At 30.8% G+C, this 23,509-nt stretch overlaps 1 protein-coding gene across 1 annotated transcript; it reads right to left on the bottom strand.

Annotated features, from left to right (window-relative positions):
• Positions 1 to 787: 787 nt before the first annotated feature.
• Positions 788 to 7,623, bottom strand: LOC132730508 (uncharacterized; the record flags this gene model as incomplete). Its single annotated transcript, XM_060716464.1, has 3 exons — positions 7,513 to 7,623; positions 4,121 to 4,737; positions 788 to 868 (listed from the first exon to the last, which is right to left on the bottom strand). Coding segments are annotated over exons 1-3 (757 nt in total), but the record flags the coding sequence as incomplete, so codon positions are not given.
• Between the last annotated feature and the right edge of the window lie 15,886 nt (positions 7,624 to 23,509).

Here is a 23,509-nt window from a genome sequence, read left to right as displayed (position 1 = left end):
TCACATCAGCCTGATAGAATTGTCTTCAGATCTGCAATATATTGCAAAATGCAAAACAGGCCATTTCATAACGAAAGTATATGTACATCTTTTGGGCAGTATAGCTACTGCCTTTTTTATCAACCTCTTACCCTGTACAATTAAACCAATGTTTTATAACATTTGCTCCGTTTCCTTACGCGGAAAACTCTTTTAAGCCATAAACAAGAACAAAAGAATGAATGAAAATCATAAGAACATTTAAGAAAATAAGAAAGCATTCACGTCATGACGGATAACAAATCAATATAAGCTACATTCATGCCAGCACAAGTATTTAAAGGTCTATCACCTGCCTAGATTCGCGTATAATAATTTATGGTTATCCAACGCCAAAGAACGCACATTTGTTCAAGATACCCAAGATAATAGGTCGGTATATCCTGAATTTATCATTCGTGGTGTCGCATTGATACATATATTCTTTTTTTGTTTGTAAGTTATATATTATTTAATGTCACTCGTGTATATCTTTATATTAACCAATCTTATTATATCAACTACAACTTTAAAGGTATTTCAAATATCTAACACAACACGTTGTCAAGCACATTTCTTTAAACTTAACCCTTCAAAACAAATGAATGTTTATTATAGTTTGTACTGGATAAAAAAATGAATCAGTATATTCAAGAGGCAGTACATTTCAATATATTGTTTTTGTTGTTATTCTTTTACCTTTTTATCAAACAATGAAAATATAATAGATTTGCGTACATAGCATAAACAATAGAAGAGTGAAATTTACCTTTCGTAAACTCATATTTTGTTTTCCATACCAACTGGTTTCGGATTTTGGAAACAGTCTGAGAAAGCCTGTCTTGGCATCCTGTCAAAACATATTACATTGACAATATGTCAAAAACATTTTTATATATCTTTAATTTATAATATACTCGCTATAAATACACTCGATTTGAGTGAAATGATATTGTGATTTAGTAAATTAAAATTATGACATTCTTTATTCTTATAAATATTGAAAACCATTCAAATATTATGCCATTCCAACATGTATAAAATTTACTCTCATATGGCTCCCTTCAAGTAATGACCTCTCATGTATAAAGGAAAATTGGCTCTTTCATTATAAAAAATCTTCTATGAGGAATGAATACTGATACAGTCTTGATACGCAAATTAGAGACGGATTAAATTGTGTAACAGACCAATGTCCCTTATACATCTAAACATTTATCTAAAATACCAGGACACATGTCAAGATCAAACGTTTCTTAATCATTATAATACACATGCAATACTTCATGGACATCTTTAAAACATAGTTTTATGTCTAAAGAGTATAAGTGTAACAAAAATATTTTAATAATATTTTATAAAAATTGTATTTTACTGCCAACAGTTAAACACTTATCTTGTTTATCATCTAGATCCTAACTAATAAGATGTCATGTTAATAACTTTAAAGGTTAATTAAAGCTTTTAATGTATATGTTTATCAATATCACTTGTTTGAGCGTTTAATTTATATAAAAAAACTTTTTTGGAACAATCTGCAGTTTCTTGAAGTTTGGGTCGCTCTGACTGTCTTTTATGACAGTCAGAATAATCGTACAGTTTCACTGTAGATATTTTTTTACAACGAGTAAATGTTTTCCTACAGCGATACACTGAAGTGTATTTATTTCAATAAACAAGCTATTTTTAACTCAGTTGCTGTGCGTATGTTAAACTATCTGTAAATGTAAATGTCAAAAAGAACTAGCGAGGTTTCAGTTAGGGAAGGCACACTTATAGTGTGTTGATTCTATTTTTTGTTGGGAAGAGAATGTGTTGTTTTAAAAGTGTGTTTTGTTGATTTGTTGAAGTTGGTTGAGTTTAATTGTGCTGATTTTAATTGATCAGGGTTCATTGGTTATAATTAGTTGTTTTGGTTGTTGTATTTTATTTGGTTGTTGAAATATACATGTTTGGCAAGAACTATTTGGTTTATATTGGTTGAATGTTTGGAGTGAGTTTGGCTTGTCAAGGTTATATTAGTTGATGCTTTGTTTTTGAGGATATCTGTAAATAGTGGGTGCTTTAGATTAAGCTGTTTCTTTCTGATGCTGATTAGATTTTATGCAGGTAATATTGTTGGTCGAATGTTTGTGGTTTATACTGTTGTAAAAATATTAATTTTGTGTTCTTTATTTTGTTGCGATTTATTGTTTTGTTTGATCACAAGTTGTTTAGATCTTAGGCTCGCCAGGCGTTTAGTATTGTTTCGTATAAAAGACGTATACTTGAAAAAATATTTCATATAAGTGGCTGATAAATGATATGTGTTTGTTTTAGGTGTGAATAATGATCAGAGTTCTTTGTTTTGGGTGTAAATGATAATAAGAGTTTGTTTTTGAAATGTATATATTGATTTAAGATAGAAAAAGATAGAAAATACCTAAAAAATAGTGTTAACTAAACAATTTCACGCTAGTTTTCCAACTGTGAATATTTCAATTTTAAGTCAAGCGGTGCTGCACAGCCTCCATATCTTGAAAGTTGGTTCTAGTTTGTATTACTAAATCATTCATTAGCTTAAACAATATCAGGGCAGTCATTTTCCTGACAATGACACCAACATTTTTTGTAAATTATTTTTATTTAAAAACAGATATTAGAGTATAAAGTTTATCTCCCAGGTCTCTTGTCTAAGTTTCGGAGTGAAGTCAGTTATTGTACTTTTTACCATAAGTTTTGAGTTAAAGCTGAGTGCATTTACCTTTTAAGATACTAGGTAATTCGGTCATATCATGAGAGAAAAAACATTACTCACGTACCATATTTCCATCAAATATGATAAACAAGATCAACAAGAAAAGGCGACATTCAATGAACGCAGCCCAATCAATACCATTTTTAAAGGAATTTGCATTTGCTTTTGTGTTTGAGTATAGTACACTAGAAAACAGAACCTATATGATCAAGTTAAATTAAAGCTAGTCTTCCAAAACCAAAATAAAAGTGTACAATAAGTGAAAATACAGCAATCGTTTGAAAGGATAGAATTTCTTAAACCTTGGCATGTTGCTAGAATATGATAATTATAGATGCATTTTTAGCGAACAAAAGATAAGGTTCACCGTCTTCGTTATTGAGTTATCTGCCCCTGAAATGAACATTTTTGCTTAAATCAAGGGCAGATAATTCATAATGAAGGTAAACAATACCTTTATGTTTGTTTATTTTATATAGTTTACTTCTATTTTAGTCTATGTGCAAAATTCCAATAACGAGTAAAGAGTGTTTCGGCCTTTTTCTCCTTCAATTCTAAACTTGTGACTTTTTTCTTTAAAAATGGCATACAAAGTCCCTTTATTCAAACTGAAAATATTTTAACAGAAATAAGATATATAATAACATGTAATATGTATTGTAATCATCGATAAAAATAAAAATATATTCTATATAAACAAACTTTTATAGGCATACGTATAAGTTATCTGTCCTTGAAATGACCTCAAATGAGTAAAAAATCTTATTCAAGGGTAGGTAACTCAAAAGTGAGTACGGTGATCTCCAAATTTGTTCCACAAAAAAGTATATAATCATATTCTAACAACATACCAAGTTTAAAGAAATTCTTTCGAATCTATTGTTTTAGTTTATGTCTGTATGAAAACTCCCGAAAAAATCCTGGTTAAATTGTTCTTTTTAGAAATATAATGAGTACAGCATTGTATGTAATGGTTGCAATCTAAACGTGGGTTATATGTGTAAAATATCCTTCTAAAAAATCAAATTAAACCAAGAATTTAAAAGATGCTCTTGAGACAATTTTAATGTTTTCTAAACACAATGTTTGAGTTAATATTATCTACTAGATAGGAATAGAACTAGAAATGTCAAAAACTAAGTGTACACCTAACATGTAAATACAAATATGTTCTGTTCCATTGTTTTATGTCGAACCTGCCTGGTAATGAAGTAAAAAGTTGTATAAATCAGGCGATCACATTTTTTCCTAATATTTAATAAAAGATTGTTAATTTCTGTTACAATTCTATGTTACATTATTAGGTTGAAAGCTTGAGAAAGTATTGTTTTATTATAAAGATGTTTTTTAATCGAATTAACATACCTTTGATATTTTTCACATCACTTTGTAAAGACATTAGTTTTGGGTTGAGTTGTTTAAACCTTCCTTCTATGAAAAGTTTAAAACTAGTACTGAATGCGTGAGTTTCTTTGACATATCGAAATACGGATTCAATGTCAATATTGCCTGTTGCCGTTTGTGTGATAATGTCGTCAATTTGACGAGATTGGTTGACATATCCTGCAATTGTTCGCAAATGTCCTTGTAAATGTCTCTGACTTGATAAAAATTCTGTCTCGTCCATTGACATCCTACGAGGATGTCCTTGGATAGAATTTCTAAAGACCTTTAATGCCGCTATCTGTGATGCAATAACTGGTGGTAGTGCTGGGTAGAATAATTTCTTCACGACAAGCAGAAGGAGCGATAGATCCCAAGTCGTTAAATCTGCATTTGCTGTCAAAGGCGCTGGGTAAAGAATGTCTCGTTGTTCTTTGAATATGCCATTGAATAATTTTCTGTTATTAAGAAGCAGGTTCTCTAAGGTTTTTCCGGATCTACTTACTTCTTGCACTACAAGGCTCTTTAACACAAATGAAGTTCCTTTGCCAAGCAGCAATAGATTTCTCAAATACCTCTCTTCATCTAAATTTGCCATCCTACAAAGTTAAAAAGAAGTGAAATAATGTAGTCTTATGGTGGTATAATTCTGCCAACAGTTAATCATTAAATGATCGTGTTGACTACCTGACTTACTGGTTAATACGATAATTAACAGATATACCTAGATATTATTTGGACAGATTAACGAATAAGTATGTAACAAAAACACTAAATAGTTTGCAGATGTACCAACACTCACCAGTTAAATAATAGTTCATTATCCGTTTATCTATAGAACGTTTGTGTTTGTCAAAAGTAAGATTAATATCAGATAAATATCTGTATATCTAGATAAATCTTCAGTTTAAAGAAAATGCAAAATGTTTCGAACATATTCTTAGCGTTTCTTATTATTATCTAAAACATTAAGTGGTTATCTAGAAAAGTTTTCTATTACCAGTTCAATAACAGATAAAATATATCATTAACTACGTAAATTTTGTTTTAGATTTTTAGTAAGAAAAATATCAAATACGTATCTGTAAAACTTAGTCTAGATAACTTTAAATTAACAAATTAAAGATAATGCGGAATACTTTGGACATAGTCCTTGGGGTTCTGATTATTATCTGACACATTTATGGGTTATCTAAAAAAGTTTCCTGTTACTAGATAAATAACGGATAATCATCTGACTGTCTACATAATTTCCCCTTTAGTTAGTATGAAACATATCACATAATTATCTGTAAAACTAGTCAAATCATCAGTTAACAGATAATAGATAAGAAACGCAAGGGATATGTCCGAAACATCCGCATTTTCTATAAACTTTTCTATAAACTGAAGATTTATCTAGTTATACAGATATTCATCTGATATTTTTCTTACTTCTGACAACTTGACAACCAAAATATAAAACACTCAAAGATTTGACGTCACGAACTTTTCTTAAACAGTTTTTAGATGAGACAATCTAAAACAGTTGCCCTCAGACCAGACAGATCCCAGATAAAAGCTACATGCTATATATTTACACTTTCTTAGCATTCGAATTTCAGTCAAGGCCACTTTTAAAATCCAAGGCCATAATGATCTTGATTTGAGAAAACTTGACAGATGTATACAAAACGGCACTACACACATGACACACCACAAAGAACTAAGTTCTAAAACATGACACTATATACCCAATGTTAAGCCTTTCGGGTATAGAGTAGATATATTCAATTTTAATGTTATGATTTTAACAAAATGTTATATAGGTCAATTCAAAACTGCTATTGCTCTAGGCATTGTACTTTGAAAACATTTTAGTTCAAGCTTTTTGGTTCTGAGACTATGTAAATCAGTACTCTCCAAGGATGCAATGTTCAGGAGTTGAAAAAAGAAGGGTCAACAACACAATGCCTATCTTAGTTATAGATCTTGTGGTTTAGGAGAAGAGCAAGTTTAAATGTTTTCCTATTTTAGCGTTAATAAAATCATGTGATTCCGGGGCGTTTCCAATACTGGCCAATTGGTAATGAAATTCAATGCCACACAGTTAATATATTAACTGTAGGTCATGTTCTTTGAGTATAATAATTTTGGATGTTTTTTTTTTTGAAAGAAAGATCAGCATGTTTCAAATAACTTTTCCTTCGATGCCCTTTCTCATTTTGTCAACAAAATCAGCAAAAACCGTAATCCACAAATTTATAATTGTTCCATATAGAAAACTTCCCTGTTGAAACCTTAATTTCAACAGCCTGTACATCTTTGCAGTATATCAAGGCTATATCTAAACTGATAGCTGATTAACTAACTTGAAATTTGCATCATAAAATCGTTTCTAATATTCTAAATAATATGGCTGAAACCATATATGGAATTTAACCGGTTGAGCTATTAACACGGCTTTGTTCGCGCTCATGATTTAGGAATTTCATTGATCTTGTTGAACGCTTTGCTTAGTAAATTGGATTTCCTTTTTCATGACAAAGCGTCTAAATATCGAGTTCGATGCCATTAAAGATTAATCTGCCATCAACACAATACCTTATAACAGAAACCTTTATTAATGTAATGTAATATTTTATTTGTTTTTATAAGGATTAGAATTAGCTGCAAATAATATGTCAATTTATCCTTTTTTATTTTCATCTTAACGTTAAAACGGAGGACAAGATCAACCGTAACCTGCAAAGTTTTTATCTATATTTTAATGCATTTTTTAGATTTAGCGTGATTGTATTGTGGAGGTACAAGTCAAACTAAACGGAGCCCGTAAAAAATGTTCAAATATCTTAAGTTTGTAATGTGTTAAACATGGATATCGTTTAAAATATTCATCTATTTAAATATTGATTTAAACATCAGAAGTTAAACCAATAACGATCTGATTACCTCTTGTAAGGACTTTTGTTCAGAGTTCTTTTGGCTACAATTCTATGATCGGATTTATATTACTTTAGTGAATTAAGTGTAATACACCGTTTGATAATTTGAAGAGCTATATTGTTAAATATGAAACAGAATAATTAAAGCAAATGTCAGAATATTTATTAACTTTGTACACCATTCATAGTATTTCGTTTTCGAAAACTCTCACCGAATATAAATTTATAAAATATCGATTTTAAAGAGTATTAAATGTCTACAGCCGATCTTTGAAGAGAATAATAAAGTAAATAGGTTGTTAATCGGAATGTTTACATCTGCATAGCGATTTAAGTCCGTAAATCAATACCATTCTCTTATGATTCTACATATTTTTTTATTCCTTAAGATCCTTGTTAAATAAATACATAGATCGAAGTCAAAAGATCAAGTAAAAAAACATAACATACCTCTCAATGACTCTGAGTCTGATACGTGAATTATCTACACCGTAAATAAAATGGCACATACGCACAAATACCACAGTTTAAAATGTTCGACTCACCTCGGCTATAATTTACAATAAACCGGGACGTAAACAGATTAACAATAACTCTACAACGTCGTTTTATATGATATAAGCACAAGTCAAACAAAAAATATTTATCTATTTAAATATTGATTTAAACAATCAAAAGTTAAACCAATAACGATCTGACTACCTCTTGTAAAAACTTTTGTTCAGAGTTCTTTTGGCTACAATTCTATGATATTTTTCCTATATATATAGGTCACATTTGCCCTGATGATCATAAGAGAAACCGGTTGGCAAATAATTAAATAAGTTAACTCATGGACTGTGTTTTTTGTTTTATTTATATATATATTTGATAAGCCAATAAATAAAAGTATATTTCTGAAATTATGTCTGATAATATTTCTGACATTCATACTCGAATTAAAAATGCTCACTAATGTACTAAACCTAATTAATGTCAACTGGTAGATATTTTGTGCCGTCGGTTTCTATAACCATAATTATAATAATAATAATATAAATAAGGTACTGTTTACCTTTATACCTATTAATTTACTAAATTCAATTCCTTTCTAATTATTTGCACATGAAACCAAACGTAAAATATCGGTCGGTATATAAATGAATAAAATGGATCAATAATGTTAGACATTGTTATCTGTTTTTATTTTAAGATTACTAACTGTTATTCGATATATGTAGATTGAAGGACGCTTTTGTTTGTTTAAATACTTACATTACATAGGTCACAAATGTAAGTAATTAGTTTAAAGAGTTACCCGACCAAATTTCTACGAGTTTCTACATACGGTTCGATACCTAATAAAGCAGATACTATATCGCATGTATGGTTTAAGGACAAATTTTAAACTTATTAGAAGAAACAGTTTGTATCTCGAAATAATTTCATTCAGTCACTGTTAAGGCAATGTGTCAATATCTTATTGATTTTTACCAAACATCTTATATTGACATATGTATTAATGATTGTTTTTGTTTCGAACATCAAGTGTGTATTGGCGTCGTTAAAGCGTAGTTAACATTGTCCCGGTATACAGTCCCGAAAAGTCCCTGTTTGGAAACCGGGGTAAAACAGGACCACGACTGAAGCGACGCTGAGAAGAACCAGAATTCACTTGGAAGTGAAACCAATGTCATTTGTTCCGGGGAGATCTATGGCATCACCGACAAAGCACCGACGTATCCCGGTTATACTACAGTTTGTCATTGAAGCAGCTCATGAATGCCGAAAAGGTAACGGTGAAGTCACAATATGGTTATGGTGCAAGCCAATGGACGCCGATTCAGGTACGGAAGCCATATTTAGGCCATCATTTAATATCTAACATGCCTTGGCATGTTACGTGAGTACATCCGTGGCTCACCGTAGAGTCGCTTTTGTCCGGGTACGCCCGGGTATACACCAAAATGTGTGTATATACAATTCATAATGACAAAATAACATTTAAAAGGTTTTAAACCACTAATTAAGGTAAAAAACGTTATGAGGTAAAAAGAAGTTTATATTAAAATCTATATGGTTTCTATAAAATGCAAAAACGAACAAATGCTCCTGTAAAATTAACCCTATCGGGTGTCAATTAAACTTATCATAAGTATGTGAGAAATTTTTGTCAACACCAAAATTTGTGTATAATGTTTAAAAAGGATGATTTGATTATACACACATTAAAGTATGATGACATTTTAGGTTTACCACTCAAGTATATTTTTATGATTTTCAGAAAAGACACATAAAGAACGAGTAGTGTAAATATCATGTTACATTGAACTTATTATTTTTCAATCTGTTGCTGTGTCTACATGTTAATATCAAAACGTTGAGCTAGCAAATAGACATTAACATCAGTTAAAGGAAGGCGTACAACGTTTATTTTTAGAGAAGAGAATATTGTTGTTTTGAAGGGAGTTGTGTTGATTTGTTGAAATTTGTTCAATTTAATTGTGATGATTTTAATTGACCAGGGTTCATTGGTTGTAATTAGTTGTTTTGGTTAATGTATTATATTTGGTTGTTGAGTAATATATGTATGGTACGATATATTTGTAATAAGTTGAGTTGCATTTACTGATTTTGTCTTGTCAAGATTATCGTAAGTGATGCTTTGTTTTTAGACATTTGCAAATACTGGGTGTTTAAGTTTAAGTCGTTTCCCGATGCTGATTGGATTTTGTGAAGTTACATGTTGGTTCAATGTTTGGGACTATACTGTATCATGAAGTTATAAAATATTTCATTGTATGTGTTTTACGTTTTGGCGATTTTATTGTCTGGTTTAAGCCTAAATTGTTTAGAGAGCTTGGGCTCGCCAGGTGTTAAGTATCGGTTCGTATACATGACGTGTACGTGAAACGATATTTTGTATGTATGGTTAATGATGGTGTTTCTCTTTGAATGAAAATAATGATCAGAGTTCTTTGTTTTGGGTGTACATAATGATCAAAGTTTGCTGTATTAATGTGTATATGGATTTGAGATAGACAAATAAAAATACCTAAAAATACTCGTAGTGTTAACAAAACAATAACATGCAAGTTATCTAACTGAGAATATTTTAATTTTAAGTCAGGTGGTGCTGTCCAACCTCTTCATCTTGGAAATTGGTTATAATTTTATTTCTAGATCTTTTTTAAGATTTAAAAACATCAAAGCAGTCATTTTCTTGACGGTATTTTGTGAAATTGGTTGGTGACAAATGATATGAAGCTGGACAGTCCAGTCGGCTAGGGTGGCTGAGTTGAGCTAGTAGAAGAGAATCCTTGACTTTGATTGTCCATATCTCGAAATAAAGTCATGTACAATACAAACGGTTTCGGTTATTCTCCACAATACGACACTTTTGAAATTATAACTTTAGGAAACTAGTGATCCGTGTACTCGTTATTGTATCATGAATACAATGGTTTGGATTTACAAATTTGTGCGTTTGTGTCCTTTGATATTTGATATTCTATACAATGATCAGGTGATACAAAAATTAAAAAATACATTTAAGTACACGATATGAATTTAAATAACCGTATAGTGTATTATGACAAATTTACACTTGCATGGAAAAAAGACAACCGTTGCAATGACTAAGTCTAAAAGAACAAGGGTTGTTTCGTCTCATAAATCTCTCATGTACTATTTACTTTAGTTTAATGAAATTACTTGTTATTTAGAGATATTTTGAGGCCATGCTTTTGTTAAACTACTAATTCTTAATTGTGGCTTTCTGATTGAGGTGAAAATTGGTTTTTCGTGTTCAAAGGGATCTAGGTCTTCTGGGCCTGGCAGTAGAATGTCAATATCTGCTATTTATCTAAATAGGCAAACTTTGTCACTGTTTTTACTTTACAAAGAATTCGCCCGGCTAATGTGAATAATACCTGTTTCACAATGCATGTACGGTCTGCATAAATTGTATCATAGTTTGGGGACATTTTTGTTGAAATTTTGACAGAGTTAAATCGTATACATATACATGCACAATGCGTTAACTGGAGTGCAGGTATTAGTTACCCGCACTCCAGAGCAAGCCCATTGATTGGTTTATTTTGTCCGGGGTTTACATATTGTGACGACAAAGAAAGGGACAGCGATTGAAATATCATATTCAGATACTCGTTCATTGGTTACTTTTTTGTGGGGTTTCATATTGTGGTACCAGGAAACGTGTTTTATGTTTGACTATGATACAAAAGAGAAAGAACATTAAAACACTCGTGCTTTTCGAAACACTATTGATTCCAAAGTGACTATGCACTTCATTCAGAATCTTCTCAGCAGTAATTCCTAAACTACACCGCACTTTTATGTATCCTCGAATTTCTAAATTTTCACTTGCTTTCATATTTACATGTACAAATGACCAGTGTATACGAGTATATGATAAATAATACACAATAACTTTTAAACGCATGATTTGATTTCAATGAAATTTTACTCAAATGTCCTCGAAAGCCTAACAATAAGATCTCGTGAATTTCGTGCAAATTGAATGGTAATTTTCTACGGAAGCACATTAGTCTCAAAACTTTTAGAACACCCCTCGTAGTGTTAACAAAACAATAACATGCAAGTTATCTAACTGAGAATATTTTAATTTTAAGTCAGGTGGTGCTGTCCAACCTCTTCATCTTGGAAATTGGTTATAATTTTATTTCTAGATCTTTTTTAAGATTTAAAAACATCAAAGCAGTCATTTTCTTGACGGTATTTTGTGAAATTGGTTGGTGACAAATGATATGAAGCTGGACAGTCCAGTCGGCTAGGGTGGCTGAGTTGAGCTAGTAGAAGAGAATCCTTGACTTTGATTGTCCATATCTCGAAATAAAGTCATGTACAATACAAACGGTTTCGGTTATTCTCCACAATACGACACTTTTGAAATTATAACTTTAGAAAACTAGTGATCCGTGTACTCGTTATTGTATCATGAATAAAATGGTTTGGATTTACAAATTTGTGCGTTTGTGTCCTTTGATATTTGATATTCTATACAATGATCAGGTGATACAAAAATTGAAAAATACATTTAAGTACACGATATGAATTTAAATAACCGTATAGTGTATTATGACAAATTTACACTTGCATGGAAAAAAGACAACCGTTGCAATGACTAAGTTTAAAAGAACAAGGGTTGTTTCGTCTCATAAATCTCTCATGTACTATTTACTTTAGTTTAATGAAATTACTTGTTATTTAGAGATATTTTGAGGCCATGCTTTTGTTAAACTATTAATTCTTAATTGTGGCTTTCTGATTGAGGTGAAAATTGGTTTTTCGTGTTCAAAGGGATCTAGGTCTTCTGGGCCTGGCAGTAGAATGTCAATATCTGCTATTTATCTAAATAGGCAAACTTTGTCACTGTTTTTACTTTACAAAGAATTCGCCCGGCTAATGTGAATAATACCTGTTTCACAATGCATGTACGGTCTGCATAAATTGTATCATAGTTTGGGGACATTTTTGTTGAAATTTTGACAGAGTTAAATCGTATACATATACATGCACAATGCGTTAACTGGAGTGCAGGTATTAGTTACCCGCACTCCAGAGCAAGCCCATTGATTGGTTTATTTTGTCCGGGGTTTACATATTGTGACGACAAAGAAAGGGACAGCGATTGAAATATCATATTCAGATACTCGTTCATTGGTTACTTTTTTGTGGGGTTTCATATTGTGGTACCAGGGAACGTGTTTTTATGTTTGACTATGATACAAAAGAGAAAGAACATTAAAACACTCGGCAATCTGATTTATACTCGGGGGCTACGCCCCCTCGTACAAATCAGATAGCCTCGTGTTTCGATGCTGTTTCTATTACGTGTAAAACGGTTCGATCAATTAAATGTGTTTATCAACATCTGTTATTCTCCATACAATTCCTCACTATGAAAAGACATAATTTGTGCCAAAGGGTATGTCTGTATCTTACCAAGGTGAAAGTTCCTTACTCTAGAGCAGACGCAATGCTTGGACAAATACGAGTTACAGTCGAACTTCGTTCGCTCGAACTCGGAGGGCCTGTGCAAATTTGTTCGAAAGATCGGTAGTTCGAGCCAACCGAGGTTGAACTATTATTACGTTGATCATATGCCTAAAGGTTTTCCTAGCTTACATCGGTCGAATGATAAATGCGTCAATATAATTGTTTGTTAGTACATCTGTTCGTCGAATATTTTATATTCATAATTATTATCCTTGTTTCAATTAAGTATTAACGGTACGCTGTGTCAATTTATATTCATGCTTTTTTGTAATTGGTTGAGTTCGATTGCGCAATCACACCAAACTTGTTGAACAATGTTCAAAATGTATTTATATGTTTATAATGGGATGAATTTAATTTTAAATAATAAATAATGAAATATTTGTAATATACTGTAATTATAATGAAAAATAACCATAACCAACGTTTCATTAATATTTAGTATCAAATAAGAGCAGGAGAAAAAACTTTTAAGCTTTACAGCTTACTGCCCAATCCAAAATGTACTTTGTAAATATTGTTCACATGAAAAATATTTTGTTAAACCAAATAGGAGAAAATTAGTAGCGTAGCATATAATTAGGAAGCCGTCTACAACCAATTAAAGAACAATGGTAAATGGGATAGAAATATACTACAAACGGAACGGTTTTGCACTTATCATTCAATGCTGAAACATATAAAAGTTACATTTTGCGCATTAAATATAACGCTCTTTTTACTTTTTGTAATATATTTATTATCCTATTTATTCACTTTTATTTGAATTATCAAAAAGTGTGCAACATGTGCGTAAATGTATATCTTCATTGAATGATGTTTACTACTATTTTTTTTTGGTATAAACTTCTTTTATTGCATTCCACATAATTATGTTAAAATAATTATAAAACAATAGCAAATGGCATGGGCAAAAGTATCTTTAATTGATCTACCTATTTTATAACAAGTTTGTTGTTTCAGTGTTGGTTTTTATTCATGAATTATGCGTGTAAACATCATTTATATGTTGTTTTGCTTTCGCTTTCCAGTACCGTTCATCAAACAGAGCCTGCAAGATTGTTTTATTTGCCTTTACCGTTTTGGACGTTCTTTTCTTTCTCTATTTAATGTATTTTATATTGATAATTCGAATTTTTTGCACAACTATAACGTAGTGTTTTAATATCCATTCATCTATTATAATTGAAATATTTAAATATCTAAATTCAAATATAAATTATTATCTGACAATTATAAAATTTGCAATCATAAAGAATACTGAAATACGTCAGATTAAAACTTTTCATTTTTTCCTTAAAAGGGAGATAATCATGACGTTGAATTACAAACATATGTCCAACAGTTATTTATTTTCACAAATATCATGCATTTAATTGAAATCCGCAAGCATCTTTTTTATTCTCTTGAGTAATATCTAGTATAGGTTCAGAATTCATCTTGCCATGTATTGTTTCTTTCACCACAATCGACTCAATATATTTCTCATTTAAATAGCATGTGTGTGACTTCATTATTCTTTCAGATAAAAATATGGTTAATATATCATATTTTCATCAAATGTGATAAAATACAACGCATGTTCCCTGCTCATAGGTACATGAATGAAATAACATGAAAATTTGTCTCTGACAGCGATGGTAGTGTTGACAGCGATACATTATTACAATGTTTCGTTAATTTATTTTAAATATGCCTTATTATTTTAATAGATTCGCAGAATTATTGTCGTAATCATTATGTGAACATAAAACAATTTTTAAAACGTATTTCATGCCAAAGTAATTCTTGCATATCAAACATATTTTTTTTACTGTTTTAACCAGTGCTTTGAATACTCTGCTCACATTCCCGCATAAGACATATCGCGTTCTATAAATGACGTCATTTCCACGACTCTATGAGAGGATTGCGTGCTTAGGATGACATGATTTCGCCGTTATAAATGAAATTGTTACTTTATACGATTGTTTAAGGAAATTGGTGCTTAATGAAAATATAAGTTTTAGTTATTTCTATTGAAATAATATGAAATTAGGCAAAGCCTATGGAAGGGGAAGTCGGTATTTTTAATTTTCATTTTCCGTTTTAAAAGTGGCATTTCCGTTTGTTCTGGTTTCCTTTCTTATTATGGTTCCCATCCAAGATGGCTGCCCATAACTCCTCTTCTTTTATCGTTATCTTGTAGGTCGAAAAGTTGCGATTTGTCAATTATCGGATTACTCCGCCGCTTATCATTGCGTTACGGCTCCCAACAAGAAATTACACTGAAAATTTCGCTGAAAGGTATAGAATTCTATCTTTTTTTTCCTTTTTTTTCCCTTTTGTTTCTTTTTAAATATACACATTTAGTCTATAGACGGGCAAGCCAAAGCCCGGGGCCGCTTTGCATCCCCGAACATTGACTTCCCCGTATAATTTAGATATATGTATATCACAATAAACAAATCAAACATTGACTGTCGTGCCTCGTTACGCCATAAGAATACCTTCGAGCTAGATATATTATTATAATTATTATTATAATTATTATAATTATTATTATTATTATTATTATTTTTACTAGTATTTTTATAATTATTATTATTATTATTATTATTATTAATACTATTATTGTTATCATCATCATCATCATCATTGTTATCATTATTATTATTATTATTATTTTTATTATTATTTATGATGGTGGTAGTGTTGTTGTGACAGGGATGATGATGACGACGATGATTATTACAATTATAATTATAATAATAATTATTATTATTATTATTATTATTATTATTATTATTATTATTATTATTATTATTTTTATTATTATTATTTTTTTTTTATTATTATTATTATTATTATTATTATTATTGTTGTTGTTATTATTCCATTTTCATAAAAATTTGTTTGGGAAGCTTCTTTTATAATATTTATATTCTACCAATATTTCATATGTGGCTGCAAGAAAATAAATTTATATTTATCAACAAATTCATTATTATTATTATTTTATTCAACAATGTATTTCTATACACTATCAAAGAAAAACGGACAGATATTTCTAGGAATGCATTCATTTATCGTAATGTATATATGTTTCCCTACAATAGGATTTATGTTTCATGAAGTAAATCAACACATTATAATACAAATTATGAAACACACCGATTTGATAATCCCTGTATTTCTGAGCTATAGCATAGAACAACGGACAGATATATTTATAATCGCATTCATTCATCTTAAAGATTACTATATGGAATTTGTTTCAAAAAGACATTTTAACAAATAAAGTCAAACTTGATTATTGAAAATTATGAATACACCGATTTTGTCTGAATTGTCCGACTTTTCTAAAATTTATGTATGTTAGTGTGGCTATTTTAGCAGACAAAAGGACATACTTGTTTCAGGATAAATTTCTGATTCTTGAAATACCGGTATACATTTGTCCCTAAAATATAGTAAATATCTTAATATGGAGAAACATTGTAACTAATGTCCTGTGTAAGAATTGAATATCAAGAAAAACACTGTTTTTTGTATTCGCTGCGTTAGCAGTGAATACAGTTCTATCACAAAGACCTACCTAGATTTGCTTGATCACAATATCAGAATGGGTACCAAACAACGCAAAGTAGTTCTTCACAGATTTTCTTGTCACACACAAGTGATAAGATTTTGAATTGTCAGTAGTTCATTTTTTATTGTGTTATTTCTATCGTATATAATTTGCATGTTTTCAGGATATAATCACTAAAAAATATCATGTGTATTCTTTCGCGTTAACTTTGTATGACGCATGTGCGAAAGGAAGTAGTTCGTCCCAAAACAAAGTTTTCGATGCTATTTTTGTATGTGGAAGTTGATCTCATCATTTTCTAAAAGTATGTACAGAAAACTTACCAATATTATTTGAACTTAATGTAATCTGTTTTGGAATTCTTATTCGGATTTCATGATGTGTAACAGTGTTGATAATCAGGAGTCTTGATATATTTTTGTTGTTTGAGTTGTTTCCCTTGGTTTCTCGCAAATATAACTAGCTTTGTCTATGTTTAAGCGGCTTTGTTTGTAAAAAGTTCTAAGTGTTCTTAATTTATTGGAAATATGGATTATTGATAGTTGGTCAGTAATATTTTGAGTTGCATTTGGTTTTTATCAGTGTTTTAAGAGTGTATGTCATAGATTTGTTTTTAATTAAGTAATGATTGTGGTCTGATTTGAAATGTCACCAGTTTTCGCGATTTGGAACCTTTGAGAATTGTTTTCAGAAAAAGCAGTTAATCTAGCTCTCTGTTAACTTAATGTCACATTTGATTCCAATCACTTTGCACACTGAGGTTATTATATTTTGCAGAAGATACAGCAGAGAGAGAATTTGACAGTATGTGTGTTTGAAGAAGATAATGCTATTATTGGTACATTTAATTCCACGAACTGGTAAGTTTAGAATTTATTTATGATTATAATGTATTATGATTGTGCCGGCCAATAGAAATCATATAACTATATTATATGTTGATATACCTACAGTATAAGTAAGCTGTTCAATGTGTTGTAAATATTTAATACACCGATAAACACTTTCAGAACTAGCAGACGAGAGGCTTTTCTTATCAGTAGTTTTTTTAATAAAGATAACAGGTTGTTTTCTCACTGTATAAATGGTATGTAAAATGGTCTGACATGTGTTAGGTTTAACAGTTGAGTGGCGGCGTGGCAGAGTGGTTAACGCGTCAGACTAGTAATCTAAGGATTGCTGACCGCGTGGGTTCAAACCTTGTCAGGGGCAAGCCGTTGTTTCCTTGAGCAAGAAACTTTACATTCATTGCATAGTACTGGTTGGTTCCAGGAACGGATTCGAGAGTGTTTCAATAAGCTTATAGCTTCCAACACAATCGAACTAAAATAAATTTGTATAAACCAACAGTTCATTTAAATAATTTGTGGAGTCAAAAGATGTATTGAAGAATATACTGTGACGAAGCTAAGATCCAACGTTTGCTATTGATGTAATACATTTTAAAATCGGACATTTAATCAGAACAAACTAGAGGTTTAAAAACGGCTCATTTTGTTTTGTTTTAGCATAAGAGATATCAATTTTACTCGAAGATCTATAGCTATAAGCGAAGCAACTCGTATTGTTTCACTCGAAATACCTTGGTATTTACGTAGATCATATCGAAAGTGTTAACTGGTTTATTGTAATTGACTATAAATTTGGAGGTTTTTTTAATGATACTTATGCATTTCAGACATAGGAAATTGATTACACTCTATTTGTTTGTTGGTGTTATTTGTTTACTTTCAGAGTGTTGATTTCCTCAATTTCAATGACTCGATGATTAATGCTCTGATTGATGATTGTTGATTGAATGTTCTTATGATCAATCAACTTATTGATGTACTGATTGATTGGATATGTCATGGAGCTTAATATAGATGGAGAAGAAACTGAGACGTCACAGAGTTAAACTCATTATGGATGGGGTTGTTTTAATGCAAGTTATCATATGTTTCGGGATTTTCCAAGATTTGATGCATCCTGGGTAAAAGTAGCCAAAATACCGCCATATTGAATTCCCAGAGGTTCATCAACAAAAAAGGACGAAGCATTTTCTACTTATATAAGAAGCAATAGTTATTTATGTTAAGAGGTACCATACACACTTTTCCACACAGATATTTCTCAAAAACAACAATGTCAGCAATGTAAACAGTAGTTCATGGATATCGCCCAAGTTTAACGAGAGTGCAAGAATCGGGGACTAGCGGGAAAACCCGAATATCACCGAAGCGCACAATGGATTGTGGATCTGAATCTGACTATCAACTATTTTCTGAGCTTCCTATCCATTGTATATATATCTGTGGACATGTAAGATGAATATATGTGAACTGTAAGATGTTGAACTGTGCAAAGTTGTTTGTTTAGAAGAGAAATACATATTTTTTGGAGAAACTTTTTGTTTGAATGATCATGGTATAAACACTTTTTGAATGAACATCAGGCTACCATTTTCATAGTAATGTTAGGGTTTCCACTAATGGAAGTTTGGGAGTCATTTACGCCTTGAATCTGGCTTGTGACTTCCAAACTGTAATGCTGTTTTCTTCTTTTATACCAATATTTTGTGACTTCCAATGTCAAGACATTTTGCAGTCTTTGACTTCCAAATTTTGGATCTTAATGGAAGCCCTGAATGCCAATGGACCTACATGTTTCACCTAAGTGGTATTGGAAATATGTGAAAAGCTTCCTTTTAAAAAGTTTCCAGCTGAAGTTATGCGGAGAAATGCATTGGATACCTCAGAATATTGCTTTGTTGTTAAAATAAATTCCAAGCCTTATGGTCACATATTCATGGAAAAATTCGAAAAAAGGAAAATAGATTGTCAGGTGTATAGATTTCCAGCCTGCTTATTATTTACATACAATCTTGCAAAACTTCAGTAGTAACCCTGGGGTCAAAATTAATCCTGTCTTACAGTAATGTTGTAAAAAGTTCTATCTTTTTGTTTAAATCATAAACTTTAATGTATATATGTATTATAATAGATATATGTATAGATGTTATGCGTTAACCAGGCCACCCTTAAAAAATTATTTGTTTGCAGTAACGCGACTGACTCACAAAATTTGCCCCTACCAAACTATTTTTTAGGGTCTGGCAAAGCAAAATTTTTTTTCGCGAAAATCCCAGAGTGTTTTTGTTTTTGCTGTAGTTTATATTTTTGCGTTCATTTATTAATTCAACATGGCAGCGCCCATGGTAAAGTTGTCTAACAAAGACATTACAAATGCTATATTGGGTATTAGTGATCTTGTTTTGCTGTTTAGTCTATGGTAGTATATGTAGATTTCATGCAAAAAAAAAAGAATTTTAAAAAAGATCAACCTTCCTACCTACACTGAAAATTCTGAGTAGCGTACTGAAAACAAACAATTTTTTAAGGATGCCCCAACCTGGAACATCATTGCTAAAGTACTATTGTTGGGTACAATACCATACATTTAAAAGGCACGAAGGGTACTGGGTATAATATCATTTACTATAGATTTAGAATGCAAGAAAAGATAACATATCATTCCTCGCTTCTTAGTACATAAAGTGCCATATCACTTTTATATTTATATCAATGTTTACTGCATAAAACACTTCCTTACTTTTCATTTTTAGCTAGACTATACAAAGTATATGGAGAGCCGCGTCCTACTCGGCCCGGTTTCCGCGTCCTTATTTCAGATTAAAGTTTTGGTTTTCCTTATCATCAACCACATCTTAGGTGACAAGGTTCATAACTCTAGCACCACTATTTTCAGATTTATCTTCCCTTGAACTTGAAATATTTCTTAGAAAATATTATTTTTTACTGTTACTTCTTTATTTCTAAAGGGATCAACTTCATACTTCAAATATATGTTTCTTATCATCAACTACAATTTATGTGACAAGGTTCATTACTCTAGCACCAATATTTTCTAATTTATCTCCCCTTGAACATAGAATTTTCCTAAAAAAATGTTATTTTTAGCCTGACTATTCGATAAGAATAAGTACAGCTATTGTAGTCACAAGAGCGTCAGTGTTGGTGTCGGCGTCTGTGTCAGCGTCGGTGTAATCACTTATGTCAAAGTTTTTGTAATACCTCAAATATTTTCAAAGTCCATTGACATATGGCTTTGAAACTTTCCACACTTGTTCACCATCATGACCCCAACTTGTAGACAGGAGGAGGTAATTGTATCAAGCATTTTGACAGAATTATGCCCCTTTTCTGACATAAAATTTATTTATTTACCACCTCAGATATTTTCATATACTATTGACATCTGGCTATGAAACAAGTTGAAATTTTATACTCTTCTTTGAGAGCATAATAGGACTCTCTTCAAGGCCTATAACAGTAACATGGATTTAAAGGAAAATTTGGCCCTTTTTTAACTTAGAAAATTTTACATAATCAAGGCTCTTTTACTATCAAGCACTAAGAATGGTAGAGCGTTGCTGTCCTACCGACAGCTATTGTTTACTGTTACTTATTTATTTCTCAAGGGATCAACATCATATTCCAAATATATGTTCCTTATCATCATTACCCAAATGTTATGTGACAAGTTTCATAACGCTAGCACCAATATTGCAAGAAGTACCTCCTCATGAATTTTTTTACTTGAAAAATATTTTTACTATGACTTCTTTAGTTTCAAAGGTATCTACCTCTTACTTCAAATACATATTCCTTATCATCAATTACATCTTATGTGACTAGGCTCATAACTCTTGATGCAATATTTTCAGGTTTATATCCATTTGAACTTAGAATTTTTTAAAGAAATATTTTATAATTAATTTACTTTTAAAGGTATCTACTTCAAACTTCAAATATATATTTCTTATCATTACACATATGTTGACTGACAAGGTTCATAACTTTAGCATGACTATTTCCAGAATTACCCCCACCTTGAACTTATTTATGGAATTTATGTAAACAAATGTTCATAGTTTCATAGTTTTGTCTTCCATACCAACTTATCTCAGCCTCTTGATATTTGGTATACATCATTGACGTGGTCCCATACCGTCGGATTTGATTTCAGGTCTGTCGCTCACCACCCCCTGTTTACAGTTAAATTTTCAACATTAATGGTCAATGGTAGAACATTTTCGTAACAGATTTTTAGCAACTACTTTCATACTGTGGGATTCGATTTCAAGTCATCCACTCATCTACTTCTTGTTAACTGACTTAGTTAAATTTTCCACATTAATAGTCAGTGGTAATTTTTTTTTCATAACATTACAGCATCAAGATATTTGGCATAGAAATGCAACCCGGCCTTTTCTGTCTTTGACCCATTTTTGGTGTTTTTTTTTAAATTTTGAAATCATTCCTTTATTATTGTTGAAATCTACTGTATAATACCTTTAAAATATCATGTTCCCAGTACTTTTTTTTTACATGCTTAAGTTGTTCTTAACATATGCAAAACAAACTTGTACATTCCTTTATTAGAAATTGGCTTTTTTATATAACCAGGCACAAGGTAATATTTATTTATATGCTATAATCATTGTGGACACAAACTGTAAGCAATGGTATAATTTTTTATTCCAGTCAAAGTAAAAAATATTTTGCATGTGTTCATTATTTATCTACTGAAATTTCACAAACAGTGATTGTACTAGAGTTATATAAGAAAGTTTGTGGGAGCTTTACATGCTCATAACATTTCACTGCATTTCTTTGTCAGAGAAATATTTGATTTCTGAGAACTATTGTGACTTAAATTTTCAAAGAAACATGAAACTACACCTCACATTTAAATGCATAATAACTATTACATTTGTTTGACTTATTAACTGTTTCTTATGGTGTTACATGTATATAATTTTTAATGTTCATTTGCTTGTGTGTTTTTTTTTTCTATCATTTCAATCCATGATCTTAATCATTAAATAACTTGAGTATACCTTGATTATTTACATTGTATTTGCAATTTTGTGAACATTTATCAGTAAGTAATATTCTTAATTAAAGAAATTTCACAATTGATATAAAGTACCAAGCCTTTTATACAGTGTGTTTCCGATTTATGAAAATGTTTTCAACAAATGACTTAAAATTGAGCAATCACCATACTTTCTAGCATAAGAATCTTAAAATAAAATTACTTAAATTGCAAGCAAGTTGCAATTTTATACATGCGATAAACTTTTTGTGACCAAATTGTTTTTCATGTTAGCAAGCTCTGTATATACGCTTTAATTAGAAAAGAACACTGCTTATGTGTGAAGTAACTGAAATATTGAAATTTTATAATAGAATGTTTGTCATGCAACATTGAATTGTGTAAGATTCAGACTATTAGATAAGGCGATGTACTTATTAATGCTGTTATAATTACATGTATAATTATTGTGAGTAAAAAGGTTCTGGGGATATTTCTATCATGTTTTAACGAGGGGCATAGATAATATACACTGTTTACTTTTTTATCAATATTGCGATTGGTTTTAAAGCTGTGTTCTCTTAAATATGGATATTATTGAATCACCCTAGACATCAGTATTTTCATTATTTTTAGCTGACATTAGCAATGGCTCAGCTATTTCAGACAGTCAAAGATTCCCTGTCTATCCATCATCCATATTTCAATAATGTCATCTGGTCCAGTTTGTAAACGTCAAAAATTCTCATTTCCTGTGTGCAAGAACGCTTTAAATTAATTTGGTCTATTGCATGATAAGGTCACAGTAGGTAAAAAAAGATTAAATCTTACAACCATCTTTACTCTTATTGTCCCATTTTGTTTGTTTTGCATTATTAAAGCCATTTCCTCATGCTCCCATTCCATTTGTAATATTTCTTTGCAAAAAAGTAAATAACAGAATTTTGAAATTTATTTTTGACTGTTACAGCCTAT

Source organism: Ruditapes philippinarum, unplaced genomic scaffold (assembly GCF_026571515.1).
Source record: "Ruditapes philippinarum isolate M1 unplaced genomic scaffold, ASM2657151v2 ctg5694_1_1_1_1, whole genome shotgun sequence".
Lineage (NCBI taxonomy): Eukaryota > Metazoa > Mollusca > Bivalvia > Venerida > Veneridae > Ruditapes > Ruditapes philippinarum.
This window is presented reverse-complemented; position numbering and strand designations above follow the sequence as displayed.